The 16225-nt window shown below is 36.7% G+C and overlaps 2 protein-coding genes across 2 annotated transcripts; both read right to left on the bottom strand.

Moving 5' to 3' along the window:
• Positions 1-5691: 5691 nt before the first annotated feature.
• LOC113281590 (probable pectate lyase P59) lies at positions 5692-7646 on the bottom strand. The gene is made up of 3 exons (XM_026530378.1): positions 7262-7646; positions 6534-7185; positions 5692-6442 (listed from the first exon to the last, which is right to left on the bottom strand). The coding sequence occupies exons 1-3, from the start codon at positions 7456-7458 to the stop codon at positions 5975-5977; spliced, it is 1317 nt and encodes a 438-aa protein (XP_026386163.1). The 5' UTR covers positions 7459-7646; the 3' UTR covers positions 5692-5974.
• A 371-nt stretch (positions 7647-8017) lies between these two features.
• On the bottom strand, positions 8018-12971 carry LOC113281589 (alpha-amylase 3, chloroplastic-like). Its single transcript, XM_026530377.1, has 13 exons — positions 12514-12971; positions 12293-12432; positions 11999-12053; positions 11758-11883; positions 11527-11647; positions 11058-11383; positions 10258-10874; positions 9933-10122; positions 9655-9761; positions 9270-9519; positions 8884-9006; positions 8552-8716; positions 8018-8426 (listed from the first exon to the last, which is right to left on the bottom strand). The coding sequence occupies exons 1-13, from the start codon at positions 12826-12828 to the stop codon at positions 8271-8273; spliced, it is 2691 nt and encodes an 896-aa protein (XP_026386162.1). The 5' UTR covers positions 12829-12971; the 3' UTR covers positions 8018-8270.
• Positions 12972-16225: the final 3254 nt, after the last annotated feature.

Here is a 16225-nt window from a genome sequence, read left to right as displayed (position 1 = left end):
AGGAAGGGAAGCGACATGTAGCCACCATGAGACCTGATTGATCGGTTATGGGATGCACGGAGCCTGTAGCCGACCAAGTGTCGTGGTCAATCTCCTTCCATGACTGACCCAGTCACGGTTTTCCCTAATTCCATTTTTTTCTCTCCAATATATTGATTAGGATTTTGTACCCACAGTCCACAAGGTCAATTGATTCCTAGCTTTCCCAGACCTAGTCACGACCAATAGGAATTGAGATATCGCGCTTGCACCAATTTTAGGGAAAAATAATTAAATTTTGTGTGTTGACACAAAATAGGTCAAATAATCAAATTTTGTGCATTGACACAAAATTGAATAAATTAAATGAATTTTGTGAGTTAGCACATTTTTTTTGAAATTTGATACTCTTGCAAGTAGCATGGTGGCTACCTGGTCTGCTGGCACATCTATGATGCTCTTAATCAGGTATCTTTGTGCCTAACTTAATTAGACACTTCGGTGAATCCATGTTACTCAGGTAAGAATGAACATGGATGTCATGTCGGTATTAACAGTTCATCTGAGAAACATAACACTAAATAAGTACTCAGTCAACTCTATACTAGTGAGCAATTCATCCAGGAGCTTGAGTTTTCATGATAAAATATTAGAACACATGTGATTATTGCAACATGCACCAGTTTATGATAATTTTATGTATGCAGGTATTGCATTACGTAGTGAATACTGTTATACATATACATATATTCCTGAGTTCAGCCAGGAGAAGCTCATAAATATAGCTATATATGTACGAGAAGAGAGGCATAGGCATTCCCCAGGTTTCCAAAATATCTCCTAAATTCCTTACCAATGCAGATATACGAAAGCACAGTATTTCCAATACTGGAGTGGAAAAATGGATTTTAAGTATAAAACTTAATGAAATCTCATCTTGAGAATATTCAGAAATCTCTTCTATTGAGCAAGTAAAGCTCGATGAGAAAGTTTCTTTCAACAAAGAATCTTGTAGTACATTAACTAAGTCTTTCATTAATTTTCTCTTTCGCTTAATTTTACTTTGACCCATATTTTATAGGTTGGATCGCGCAAACCAAAGATTGTTAGATCTTTTCGTATTTTCCCGCTTTGATACTAATTGAAATGACGAGGGTACCCAAGTACACCTCAATCTTTTCGATATCAGCCTATAAGTCTGATACCTAGTGTGATAGTCTATGGACAGAGTCGAGAGAATACAACAACAAGGTATAAACTTGATAATAGTTATGGTATAAAACAAATACAATATAGGATAACTGTCAAGTGCCTTGGATTAACATACTAGTGTATTTAATTTTAATTATAATAAAACAATTATAATTATCGACTGAAATGACTAGGGTACCAAGTACACCACAATATTTTCATTTCAATCAATAAGTCCAATACCAAGTGTGATCATCTATGGACATAGTCGAGACAATACACTTGATAATAGTTATGGTATGAAACCGATAATAGTCGGTTTTATAAAACCGATATACACTTGATAATAGTTATGGTATGAAACCGATATACTATAAGATCATAATCAAGTATCTTGGATTAACGTACAAGTGTATTTACTTTTAATTATAATAAAACAGTTATAATTGCATAAAGTAAAAGTAAATCACACATCAATATTTTGTTAACGAGGAAACCACAAATGCATAAAAATCCCGGAACCTAGTCCAGTTTTCAATACTCTCAGAATTAAGTCGTTATATAAAGAACAAAGCCAACTTCGTATAGTTGATACCCAAGTAATCTACCCCTAGTTACTTAGTTCCCTCGGTATCCCTGGGCCTACAACCGTCGGGCCAACGCACGTGAATCCCAAGGCAGAAATCACTATCTTAAGTTGTTTTACCAATTTAAAGTCTTAAGCACTCAACTCCTTTTGATCGTATTCCAAAAATTAAAGGAAAAAATCTGTTTGGTAACTCTTATATCAATCTTTAAGAATAAAGATATGATGAATTTATGACAAAGGGTCCTCCGTTTAAACAAGTAAACTCCTTTGTCGGGTAAGATCAATTAAGATCCGAAATAATTAGATCTAGATTCACAACTATCAATTTCGGATACTGAAGAATACCACCAAATGATAGTTGTCTATTTATACGACTATTTGATCAAATCTACCAAAGATAAACTAGATCTTAGTCGGATCCCAGCCGATCAAGATGTGTGCACGAATATCACGAGATGCGAAAACCAATCAGAAAAATCTTTTTTTCTTCAAATCTTCAATTGTACCTGCACATAAAACTTGATTCCACTTATGATCAATCACACACAAAAACGATTCTGTTAACAATGGATCATCAGAAGTTGTCTTCATATCTAAGAACAGTTCTGAAGATCCCGTCGATACTTTGATCTAGTTTGAGTGACCTTATTATGTCAGAAGAGAAGGCTCTCACGAATAATCTAACTAGGTGCAATAAAAGTTTCAACAACCGTTAGTCAATCAAATCAATAGTCAAAACTAAAATAACGATGCAATTATCTAGTTTCCCAGCAATGGTACTCGTACAGATCTTGATCCCACAGAAGTCTTTAAATGAGTGGACGTAAGAGATTTCGCCTAATTAGGGTACTTTACTCTTCGGATAGTCGGCTCCACCAGAAACAACTAGAATGAAGTTTGCTTGGCTCTAATATAGTTTGCAAGAAATGCAAACTTAATTATTTATAGACCAAGGTTGTTTGGACAACAAGGAAATTCCAAAACCGAAAGATTTTCAAGATATGCATTAAAGTACCTAATTTCGGTTTTCATATTTCCAACCGATATCCAACCTATAATTCCGAAATTTCTCTTTAGAAAACATCTAATATTAATTTAGCACTGAACTAATATAATTTTCTAGATATATGTTTTGATTGCTGGAAAATTAAAAACATATAACTCGACAATCTTAACTAAAAGATTCTCAATATTTCAGTTTGGGATCACCTTGAGTATCAAGGAATATCTTTGAACAATCAATGATAATAATTATGTACATGTTAAAATTATGTCGACATCTGGAACTTTCCTGTTATGCAAACCTAATTTCCAAAATCACAAAAACCCTAAAGTGTTCGTGACATTAGAAATCGGTTTTGCTTGAGGCAATCGGTTCTACCTTTATAAAGACAGATAGGTAGGGATTGTTTCTACCTTAGTTCCCCAAATAGGTTTGGATCGATTCTACCTTATAAGAATATATAGGTAGGGATCGGTTCTACCTTATAACAATAGATAGGTAGAGATCAATTCTACCTTATGAAGATAGATAGGTAGGGATCAGTACTACGTTACTCCCCGAAATAGGTAGGGATCGGTTCTACCTACTCTCAACATAAGTTAGTATCGGCTCTACCTGAATTCCCTCCTTAGGTTTGAATCGGTTATCCAATAGATCTTCATAGAAAACCGGACCAAATCACCTATTGATTTCCTTTTGATTACGAAACAAGTTCGTATATCTACTTCCTTAAACCAATGTAATAAAACATGGTTTCCCATGATGAAATTACACCTATATCCATCACATAATCAAGTAAGAACTAACATAGGTTATGTTGATGTCGCATTCACAAAGTTCAAAAGATAAACGTTAATTCAATATACTTCCTTGACACTTTGATCATACTAGTATGACCAAATATAATACTAGAGTATTAAATATAACCTCGCATGTTATGTTTTCAATCTTAAATGACTTGAGAGTAACGATAAGAATGGAAACAAGTTAGTGTTACTAACATCAAGTAGAAGGATGATGTCTTCGTTGTAGTCGATACGTCTTCACATTCTTCAGGTCTTCAAGGTAATACTTGTATGTCTCAACAATCCTAGACTTTCTAGTTTACCCTAAACGAAGTTGCAGAAACGACAATTGACCTTTCCACACCTTGTAGCAATTCCATGACTTTTATCTAGTTTTACTTATAATGCTTTTTAGCCGGTCAAGGTTTCCGAATACAAGGTTAAGTATCACCAATATTTTAGTTGCAGATACGAGATTGACCTTTTTCAACTTGGCAGTGCCTTGGCTTTCATGTTTTACTTACTTGAAATTCCTTTTAGCCGGTCAGATAAGCCTAAGAATCACCAATATTTATTTATTTTCGGAAAATGGGTCATTTGTCCAAATATATTTAAAACATGGTTCAAATGGACGAGTGAAAATTTGTATGGGTGAAATGGACACCAAAAAAATAGAAAAGATGAAACTGGATGCATCCTGATGTAAATTAAAAATAAGAAAAAATATTTGAAAATGGGTAGGATGAAACTGTTTACATCCTGGCTATTTTTAAATTTTTGTCCATTTAAACAATATCAAAATCTAAATGTCATTTTCACCCAGGAATTGTTGATTTTGATCTTTTTAACCAATTTTGTGATTTATTTTTCACTATCTTAATGATGCTAAAACTGAAAAAATGTTATGCAGTAAGGAGCGAAACTAGCTAACCCCCACATTTCTAGAAGAACTTGAACTCATATAATAGCTAATAATCCATATATGATGCTTGACGGTATTCAAATTTCTATTCAAATTTCTTATTCTCATTGAACCTTATGACCGCGTCCAAGGACTGTGTAGCTAGGTATCCATTCTCAAGAATTTTACAATATCGTGGATAACTTTCTCTGTTTCTCGCCCTTAATTTTCCTATTTCCCATCCCCATAAATTCCTATCTCCAATTTCCCATGTACCGCACTAATGAATATTTAGAAATCTTAAATACCTCTTAAATTTTTATTTACACCAAAAACTAAATACAAAATTGGTTAAAAAGACCAAAATCAACAATTTCTGGGTGAAATGGACAGTTAGATTTTGATACTGTTTAAATGGACAAAAATGTAAAAATAGGCAGGATGTAACCAGTTTCATCGTGCCCATTTTCAAATATTTTTCCTTATTTTTAATTTACACAGGATGTATCCAGTTTCATCCTTGCTATTTTTTAAATTTAAGCTTATTATTTATTTTTTTGGCCATTTCACCCAAACTATTTTTTACTCGTCCATTTGAACCGTGATTTAAAAATATTTGGACAAATGACCCATTTTCCGAAAACTAAAACCGCCCGCACAATTAAGCACTAAAAATTCTCCTTTTCCATCTCCATCACCATCTCTAGTCCGTCTCAATAAGTTAAACTTCTTTTTCTTTTAATTAGCACACTAAGTATTATTCTTAATTAAAAAACGAATAAGAAATTGTTGTTTTAATGTTAGAATAGGGTTCAGCTTCTCCCGTTCACTATTTTAATAGAATTAACGTAATTTTCTTACATGTTCGATACATCAGTTTTGAGATTTTTCCCCGGATTTTCAACGGTGGAATCTTCCATAATACGGGTTTATCGATTAGTCACCCGATTAACTCATTTTTGTATCAACAAATTAAAGGATGAAAAAATAGGTGTTCTATAATAAAATTTGAATAGAATTCCAACCTAGGATTCTAATTGATGGTTTTTAATGATTATGTGAGAAAGAAGACATCTAAAAATTGTAATAATCATAGCCAAAGTTTAACTTTTGCAGGTGTTAAATAGGAAAAATCAGAAAATTAGATGGATTTTATAAATTGTAAGGGGACGACAAATGAGAAAAGGGAAGTTGGAATATAACGAAAACCATAATTTTATTCAATAATGATAGAAAGGAGAAAGAGATATTAATATCAAGCTCTATTTTTCACTCTGAAACCTCAATCCATTTCATCTTCTCACCAAAATCTATTTGACAACCCCTTCCTGTCTCTCCCTCACATTCCAAAAATAAATAAAAACAAAATAAAACAAAACACTAAAGCAAAAAACAACAACAACAAATTCTGATCTGATTTAAATTCCCTTTCGTCGTACAAATAATCTTCTGCATTGTAATCCCTCCTTTGTCGTTAGTTGTTATAAGTAAAAGGTAAAAGAGTGATTAAGAGAAACACAAAAAGCTTAACAAGGTTTGCCAACTTCACACTTAAGAGCACCGGCGAAACGTGTGAGTCTAGTAACAAAATTTGCAGACTTAACTTTGATCATATCTTTCCTTGAGTACTTCTTCACATTCTTAGGATTTCCTGATTGAACAAAGAAGGCACCGTTCATCATAAGATCACCCTGAGATACCCATGTCCAGTCCTTCCATACACTCTGGGGTGCATCGGATCTGTGAGTCACTTCCTTGGCAGCTTGAGTAGGTGGAGCAATAAAACGGTTACCTTGGCTGACAATGGTAGGATGTTGGCTACCACCAATGGCATACATGAGCCAATGAGTGTAGTCATTGTTAACAACATGAATGAATCCCCATCTGCACCTTGGCATTCTTTGAATCAAACCTTGTCCATAATGGTTGAATGCAACGGTAACTTGCATGATCTGATCAAGTGGTTGATCATCATGTGCACCAAACAACATGACCTGCATGCTCACAAAAAATAGCAATTATTATTCAGTTCAGTCCGATTTTGATTGAAGCAGAATCAAAATAGAGTGATTAAATTAGTCGTACCTCATTGTGGTGAGTCATGTGGTTGTTAGACACAGTAATACCGGTTGAACCCTCAATGATATCGACCAAACCATCTTTGCAGTTAGACATAGATAGATGGTCGACCCAAACATTTGAAGAACCATAGATAGAAACAGCATCTCCATCACTGGCTGTTCTAAAACCAATATGATCAACGGAATCCCTGATAAGTCCACCGTTACGTGATACAATGTCATGGATATGGAGGTTATGAATGATTACGTTCCTTGCGAATTGGACAGTAATACCGGCACCATAAGCAATGTGTACGTTAGCACCACGACCGTCAATTGTCTTGTGACTTTGAACCATCAACTCTTGTTGCAAGGTAATCAGCATGCTACGAGCGAAAATGATCCACAGTGGTTCCTTCTGGATAGCTGCATGCCTCAATGTACCTGGTCTTGGGTTAGCAAGGTCATTGTCAGATGGGTTGGTCACCACGTAAATCCTTCCGAACTTTCCTCCAACGGTGTTCCTTCCAAACCCTTTGACACAAGAGGCCAGCCTCTTTCTGTCAGTAGCCCAGTTAGGCCTGCATCTCCAGCAACGATCAATTGGGTTGGTTGCAAGACATCTGCCAGTGTGCTTTTTCAACGTCCTCCTTGTACTGTTGGTTCCTTCCAAAGCACTACACCACCAAAAACAGATTAACCATTAATATGCACATACGATTTAAAAAATCAAATCTCATTCATTGAGCTTACATTCTGACGTGCTCATTGAAATGGGCAGTGACATTTTCGGGGTTAGGATGATATACTTCCATGGCGAACCTCCTGGCTTCATCTTGTCTTTGCAGCCAATGGTCATCAAAATCACGGATATGGGCCTGGAAGGCAGGAACGATTAGAACAAAAGAGAAGAAAAATACAAAAAGAGACAACTTGCTAATTGTCTCCATTGCTATTCAAATTTCTTCTTTTCTGTTCAGTTTTTCGTGTTGTTTTTTTTTTGGGTTTTTGATTTATTGCTTGGCTGTTATGGCCAAGGGTCTAGTTTGGGTTTGAAATGAACCCTTATTCAGACCCTGCCAAAACCAACTTATTGGACCCACTTGAAATTGTTTCTCAAGCTCTTCTCTTAGTGTGGTGCTTGAAACCTTCTTGTCAAGGGTCTGTTTATATAGGAAAGGTAGAATATGAGAATAGACAAGGAAGAGAAGTAGAGAGAAAAACAAGGGAGAGGAAAAACAGGAACACCATTTGAATACAACGGTTGGCAGTTATTTTAGCTAATCATTTTGGTTGGTTATTATTTGTTCTTATAGTTGAAAGCTTCAACCGCTGGAGTTAGAAGAATATGGACAAACATTCAGATTTCAGTCAAAACATTTTAATTAAATTTACAAGTATGGGTCACTAGTGCAGGTGCGTCGCACACTGAAAAATAACATGGATAATCATAGCCAACTCACATTGCCTTTGCTGACTCTTTGATTCAATTTCTTATATAGCATCATTTGATAATCAAAATTTGCAAAGTTATCTAGCGAATAAGAAATTCTAGGCAGCTATATTATTAGTTTTTTTACAGTTTGAAACATTTATTTCTTTCAAAATAAATTTTAACTAGAGAAAAGAAAGAAAAAAAGAACAGGGTTGGAACCAACCACTTTCTTAACTCACTCAATGGCATGCCCATTTGGCCACAATGTTCGCCTCGTGTAATATGATACATTACGTATAAAATGCAGATAAATCATGTTGTGTTTTCTCAAGATCTCTCCCACACCTTATAGTCTCTTCCTTCAAAAGCAGATTTCCACTCGGATCCATTTGGAGGTTCGTAATGTCCTGGTCCAATCTTCATAGCTACTTTCTCATCTATAATGGCAGCATAGACATCTCTTTCTGCCTTGGTTATGTTAATCTGGAATGTACATCAACGGTGAAGAAATGTTGGTCATGATATATTTCAGAGCATAATATCCAATGATGGGAAAACTTGTAAACATATATGGTCTGTCCTTTTGAAGTTGAAGAAGAAATACTTACAGTACTCCGACAATTGATCTTGTTTCGGTTTCTGATTGATATAAGACCTGCTATTTCAGACTTATGAGAGAATATATGGTCGTAGAAAACTGAGGGAGTTCCAGGATGTGTCAGGATGTATGCATAACCTTGCATTTCTTTCCCTTCAGGGAATCTCCAATGACCCTTCAAAATACATTACATGTTAGCAGGTACACTTACAGTGTGCAACAGCGAGAAGTATATGAAGCATACTTTTCCAAAGTATTAGGAAATGGCACAATGTCGGTATTAGTGGCAATCAAGTTTGAACAAGAGGTAATCTCAGCAATAAAGCGATAAGCAATCCCAACCTGAGTGGAGCCTGTATCATGATTCTCTATGAAAGTAACCGCACGTGAAGGCCACCACCCGACAACACCAGGAGGTTTTCCTTTTGAATCGGATAATCTCCAATACTCACATCTTTCCAGAGTCTGTTCAGGAGAGTAAATATCATATATAAGACCACAATGCAAATCCCATTTTACAGAGACGCTTAAAAAAACCAGTTGTACACGCAATGTATTCATAGTCTACTGTTGTTGATCACAAGTATAAATTATCTCATGCATGACAAGATTCAGTTAAGAGTAAGGTTATTAGAGTTATTATGTGAGTTGCAGAACCCAAAATCATATAAGCCTTTCAGCTGGAGAATAGCACTCGTTGAGTTGAAAATCAGATTAGACAGTCTTACAGCATGAAGTATTCCTTTGGTAGTGACATCAAATGCGCCAGAAGTTCCATTAGTAGCATTTATCCAATCAATAATCCTCTGTCTATGTGCATCTTGATTGTGATCCATTTCACCATAACTGTAACTTAAAGAATCCCAATACTCGCCAACTGAAAAGTAGGGTTCAGTTGCCTCCATGTAGTCCTTGACATAACCACCCCAGAATCCTCGAACAAAGTCAAGTCTCCATCCATGGTACCCAATTTCATTCCTGCAATTACAAGGTGGCAGAACATAGCTTATGGCCTGATTAACTAACTGGGACTCTGTATCCCAACAAGCATAAAGGAGAGAACAAGGAAATAAAAGCAAATTCTGTAGCGAACAAAAACCGAATTTCTCAAACCTCAACCAGCAGAGCCACTCCTTCAAGTCATTCCTAACAAACTCTTGTGAATGATCAATGTTTGGAGCAGCATGGAAACTATCGCCACTACTCTTATTTCCTCTACCCTGCAGCAAAAAAAATATGGTACGCTCTAATCAGCCAAGACAAGGAAAAATGAGCTAGCCTTTGATGTCTTATGGATTTGACAGCAGTTTTGAGGCTGTAAGTCACTTCAATCATTGCTTTACTAAATTATAACTGAAACGACTAGTGCGCAAAAGATATTGATAGTGTACCTGAAAATGTGGATCATCTGCAACAACTGCTCGGTCATCCCAGTTCAGCTTACCACCAAAAATATTCCAAACACCATTTTGGTTCTGCTTCTGAGCACAACGATGATTTAAAACAGCGTCACCAAGAGTTTTGATGCCAACTTCATGGAACTTCTTCAGAAGAACCTTTAATTCCTCCATGCTTCCATATCTAGTGTATAAACCATGGTAAGAAGTTACTACAAGTATCAAGACTAAATGATGTAATAATATTTCCTTTTGACACAAAAAATATCAACTAGACTGGAAATAATCTAGTCATGTTCTGCGGTGTCTGCACAGTTACCTGGAATTCAAATTGTATAAGTCTCTTGGCATGTAACCCTCAGGAGATACGGAATCAGTAGGTGGTGGCAACCATATTACAGTAAAACCAATTGAAGCTAATTCATTGGCTTTATCCAGAAGTTCCTTGTACCATCTTCCTGATTTATTAGATTCCCAGTTAAATCCCTGACACACTATTTCGAATCCAGAACCTGTTCCAGAGGTTATTTTTATTGGGGTCTTCTCTAACACCTCAGCATCAGCAACTTCTTCTACAAATGCTGGAGTTGTGCTTCTGAAGATACCGTATGCCTCAGCAGCCAACTTCTCAATTTCTTGAAGAATAACTTCTTGTGCTTCCTTGGATTTCGTTTGCCATCTCTTTTCCGAGGAAATATCAGTTACCAAATGCCTTATTTCTTTGATGATTTCATCAGTATCCACACTCCCCTCACCTCCGGTTTCGGCTGCAGGAGTTTGAGTATGGATGCTGGTCTCGGTTGCAAGTGGAATATAGAAGTCATTACCCATATCGTTTAACCAGGTATTATTGCTCAACTTGAGCACAAAAAGTAACCCCATGAGTTCTTCACCTACTGGGAATACACCGGAACTTCCACGTCCATCTTCTTTTAACTACATAAGAGAGGATGCAACTGAAGACAAATAAGTATACGCCAATTAAACTTCTAAAGTTTGCAACGATATACTCATGCACAAGTACGTAGTCCACATCAAATAAACATACCATCACAGAAATGGATCACATAATATGGACTCACACTCGAACTTGAAGGGAAGAAATTTCTACTTCCATACCTGCAGTATAGTCTGCAATGCCTTATTTTTAAAGGTTGTGGTTTGTGCTGGATGCGGGGCTTCTGGAATTTCCCACTTTTTGTCACTGTCTCTGCATACTCCCCAATGAACAACAACATCTCCAGGTAAATTCGTTTCAAAATTAACAAGATTCTTCTCACTGTCAGGGGATTTCGTGACAGAAACTGTTATAGCACTTTGAACAGGAAATTCTTTCAAGATAGAATATTCTTCATAGAATGCCTCAAGGCGCATATTCTGCTGCGCAGGTTCTTCAACTTCGCCAGTTTTCTCTTCAACATTTGGACTCGATCCCTCTTTGAGAACTAAATTAGATATTTGAGTATATCAATTAACCTCAACTTTTTTAATAGAAAACATGAACATCCGAAGATGCAACCATTTCTTTTAACTTTCATATGGGTTTCCCCGCTAGATTTCATGACAACGAAAAAGGAAATTACTCTACCTGGCAATATGCCAATGCTCTTTTTAGCACCTATAGAATTGGCATCATTGAGAGCTTTGCCGGTAAGGGGAACCTTAAAGTCTCTCCCTCTGTGCTGACACCACACTCCAGTTTCCTCATCCTAAACCATCAAATTCAGAATAGAAAAGGTGAAGCTAGTAAATCACAATACCCACGAAAATCGTACCCACAATACGTTGCATTCAGAACCAAAGAACTGAAACTACTAACCTTGAAAACAAAATTTATAGCTGAAATTGAACTCGGAGTGTCAAATTCAATTTGCACTTCTTGTTGCGCCAATTGTCCTTCTAAAGCTGCCGATGATTCCATCAATGGTGTCTCTATAGCATAATCCTAGAAATACAAAAGGGGTATAAATTCATATGAAGAGTAGGTAGGTATACATTGTAACATTAAACTAGTATCTGGGCGAGCGCAGAATTCTAAACTGGGAATCCATATGCATTACCTTGATAGGAATAGACCCAGGAGGTCTCATTTCAAGTGGCGGTTGATCCCATTCACTGCAGAAGTTTTACAAACAAAAGCACACATAAGAAACCATGCCACAAACAAGACTACCTTAAACACATTTTTATCAATAAAAATTGATAAAATCAAAAAGCCCATGTAAAATTCATTTGTATATTCAAGAAATTTCATCATAACTTAGTTGTTTATATGTTAGCCTAATGTATCCTTTCTAAAATATAAGAAACTCAATCAAATTTCAAAGTGGGAAATGGCAAAAAGAAGCTCAAACCTTCCAATGTCATGAGTATAAGAAACACCCCAATGTAGAACCCAATTCCCAGGAAGATTACATCCCACAGTAAGCACCCATTTTTCTTCAGCCTCATCACCATCTTTCTTATCTAATCTCACTGATATCTTTCCTTCAACCTGAAATTGCCAAATACCACATTAACTAAAAACTCTCAAATTTCCAAAACAAAAAAACACTCGACCTTGAACACTACTAACCCTTTGAGTCCAATTCAACGGAAATGTCTTTGAAATCAAGACATTCTCAGTAGACTCCAGTGAAACATCTGTCTGAACTGGAGTAGTAGTAGCTTTAACAAGTTTATGATGAGGTCTACTAGAAGAAGAATGTTTGAAACTAGAAAAACTTCTTCCACCAGAGAAAATAAGCTTATTATTTGTTTTTTTGGTACAATTTAAACAAGATAAAAACCTCGGTGAAACTAAATTAAACTTGGGTTTTTCTCTACGACATTGATTATGATTATGATGGTGACGAACTACTACTATTGGCTGTAGTCTAATGCTCGACATTGAAGAACAGAGAGTGGAGGAGATGATAATTTGTTTTAGTATAAAAATGTTTTTTTGTTTCTTGGATCAGTTAAAAAGGAGCTGAAAAAGGTTGAAAGAGAGAAGATATTTCTCATTACATTATTATTGGTTGGCAGAGAAGTGAGATGATTTGATTTTTCAGGTAATCAGTTTGTTTGTTGGATATTAACTTTGCGTTTCTATAAAGAGTCAACTCGTTTGATTACGTTTTTTCCATTTTGGCAAAGCATGCCGACCTTCACCCCATTCTAATTTTGTGTACCCCATTTCTTAAGTAGGTGCACAAAACTACGAATCCAGCTAGTCAAGAACTACTCCATTCCTAAGATCTAATGATGCACTTGGTTAAATGTACACTTGTATTTATCTTGTAAACATTATGTGTTTAGCCTATAGGAGGATAGCCATGTAAGAGCAGTTCCTATGGGATGAACATACTCAAAGTTTGTTCATTTTGCTCCCACTATGGACTCAACAAACATGAAAAACGGATATACAAACCAACAAATTTGTTGGTTTGTTGAGTGAGTTGGAACATGTTGTGCGCGCTTGATGGAAGGTCGGGCGGCCTTGGCAACAACACTGGCGCTTGAACCAACAACTTTGGCGCTTTTCTTTCTAGCTCGCGTTGTTACCTCACGCGCCAGCGTCTTTTCTGAAAGCGCCGCGTTTTTCATAGATTCACCAACGGCTGAATCTGGACGGCTGAAAACTCTTGTGATCTAACGGCTATAATTTTTGAGTTCTATAAATACTCTCCATGTCGACTCCAAATTCACATTCACACATCTAGTCTTCTTTACTCTTCTTCTCTGAGCTTAAAAAAATTCTTCAACTTCAACAAATTTTTCAATTCTTGAACATGTATCGGCCCTTGTTAGTTCAGCGCGCTCAGTATACTAAAGAAGAAGATGAATCTATTTGCAGAAACTATGTTTTTTTATTTACTCAGCTTGCTTCAGCAAACTATCCATGGGTGAATTTCTGGGCGGTTATTCACGACGGGTTCTGCAGTGACACCCGTAATCCGAGTCGTCGTGCTATATGCGACATAGAAAATCGCTTTCATACAATTAAGAAAGAAGTAAGTGAGTTTTTAGCTTTAACCATACAAGCCAATCAATATAGACTGAGAGGTGAAGCTGATGCTGAGATGGTAACAAGATCTTTGGCTAAATGGCGAAGATGGAAAAATGTGGCTTTTCGTTGAACAGTTTAAACCCCTTCTTTGAAGCTAATGTAGTCCGCCGTAATTCAGTGAAGCTAATGTAAAACACTTAATTTTAAACATATGTAATTTCATTTAATTCAGACCGTCGTACTTTTAAAACTAAAATTACAAATGTAGCAGAATTAAAAATTACAAACAGTCTCTCTAACATCGCTCATCGGTAGCTCACCCATTATTATCTTCTGGAGTCAAGATCTGGGGATAAACCCGGGATATCCCCAATTGCCAACATAGATAATAAATTTCCATAAGGAGATAAAGATGGTTGAACAACATTAGGCGATTGGAAAGAACTAGGCGATTGGTAAGCACTCGGTCCTCCAAGCAAAGCACTCGGTCCTCCAAGCATATAAGATATTTGTGGTTGTGGTGGTGGTGGTGGTGTATAGCAATCATTTGGGTTGTAGGGTGAGAATGATGATGAAATGCGCCTAGGATCTAGCCGAAATGGGGAGGTTGAGATACAGGCACAGTTTGTGGTGAAGTATTGTGTCGTATATGTGGTGAAGAAGAACTCTGTCATAATTGTGTTTCTCCCACCACTGTTTCATCACTATCGTGCCATGATATGTTGCTCCTGGTGGAATCAGAAGATTGTGACTGCCTCCCATCATCATTTACAGTTAGACTCAATCGGAGCACTGTGTCCTCGTGCCATTTTAGACACACATTCAAGTGTATAGCCCCCATTTTCCGAGTCATCCAATGGTACTCGTTTAGTTGGTTCCGCAACTCTTCGTCGGTGGCAGTGACATTGTAGTAAGGATAATCACGTTCCATAGATTGGAAAACAATGGGGATCGTGGTTGGCTCACCTTCTGAAGTAATACTTGGCATCTCCCAGCGAATTTGGGAAAATTTGACGAAGATGATGAAGAACTTGCACCCGTGGTGGAGTAAGTCATAAAGCATGGCTCTTTTGGAGGTGGCTGGATAGGAACGATATTTGCATCATGGGACAGGCTTGATAACGCTGGGAGATCAAACACATAGATGTGCATGTTGTGTATCCCAATTACAGGCTTCGCAATCGACTCGTGCCATTTGACATACTGCGCTTCAATAATATTTGTTTGTGTATTTAGATACCTCGCCCAATTGGTTCTTCTCATCCTTTCAAAATCTGATCCAGAGGTTTGCATCTGTTGTGGCGGGTTAATTGCAATTGCATATATACCTTGCATTTGGTACTGCAGTCTTTCTCCCAGGTACCAAACCCCGGTATCCAATTCTGGAGTGTAAAAAACAACTCTACGCGGTGAATAACCAAGAATATGTTGTCCAACATCATCACCATACCGAGGAAAATCAATGTAAGGGTGAACAACGATGTTGTTGTGGCTCCAAGTCATATGATGAAACCTCTGAACAAAACTGGAACTCGAGATGTCACTGCCAGTGTTCTTCGCTAAGTTGATCGAGATGTACATATCCAACATTGGAAATCTAGGGGTATCGTTTTTAAGGATTGGTTTACTAACACGGAAGTAGGTATACTACCAATACCTCAAATTACTTCATAATTTTAGTATTTTGACTTAATCTACATTTTCTCATAAAAATTATTCTTCTACTAAAAATAATAATTTTGATATTTACCTTTATGATGCCCCAGAAACCAGTGAAGTTATCTCCGCCCATGGACGCATGATCTAGCCCACAGTACAATTCTGCTAAAATTGCAGATCCTCAGTCATAATCTGGTGCTTTGTCAAGATCTTCTAACGCTTGAAGCCAACCAACACGAGCAACACAAGTTGAGTTTGAAAAGAATGTCTGACCTAATACCCATAAGATAAACATCCTTTCGAGATCAGGATAGTCATCTACATGTTCTGGGTTTCTGGGTTTGGTAAGGAAATACTTCAACGCTGAGCATTTAATCCCACCTCCTTTCAATTCTTTATAATCTTCACGTATTTCTAAATCTATAAACGAGGGAAAAGGTGTCTCCCATTTACTATTTGATATCCATTCGTCAGCGTTGAATGGTGGCGGATCTCCTATTCCACTTGGGATCTCACAAATGAAATACGAATCAAGGGGCGTAATTCCTAATACAAATATAATATCAACTATGATTAATTCTTTTGATTATTTAACAATTATTTAAAAAATATAATTTAAGTTAAGTTAAACAAGCTT

The sequence above is a fragment of the Papaver somniferum genome, chromosome 5, assembly GCF_003573695.1.
Source record: "Papaver somniferum cultivar HN1 chromosome 5, ASM357369v1, whole genome shotgun sequence".
Taxonomy (NCBI): domain Eukaryota; kingdom Viridiplantae; phylum Streptophyta; class Magnoliopsida; order Ranunculales; family Papaveraceae; genus Papaver; species Papaver somniferum.
Note: the sequence above shows the minus strand (reverse complement) of the source record. Positions and strands in the feature narration are given on the sequence as shown.

Excerpts from the sequence above, each read along its gene's own strand:
- LOC113281589 (XM_026530377.1), bottom strand. The coding sequence starts at position 12,828 with ATGTCGAGCATTAGACTACAGCCAATAGTAGTAGTTCGTCACCATCAT. Across the intron at positions 9,762-9,932 it reads CAGATGATCCACATTTTCAG|GGTAGAGGAAATAAGAGTAG; the intron begins GTACACTATCAA and ends TTTTTGCTGCAG. Across the intron at positions 9,007-9,269 it reads CCAAAGGAATACTTCATGCT|ACTCTGGAAAGATGTGAGTA; the intron begins GTAAGACTGTCT and ends TCTCCTGAACAG.
- LOC113281590 (XM_026530378.1), bottom strand. The coding sequence starts at position 7,458 with ATGGAGACAATTAGCAAGTTGTCTCTTTTTGTATTTTTCTTCTCTTTT. Across the intron at positions 7,186-7,261 it reads TTCAATGAGCACGTCAGAAT|TGCTTTGGAAGGAACCAACA; the intron begins GTAAGCTCAATG and ends TTGGTGGTGTAG. Across the intron at positions 6,443-6,533 it reads ACATGACTCACCACAATGAG|GTCATGTTGTTTGGTGCACA; the intron begins GTACGACTAATT and ends GTGAGCATGCAG.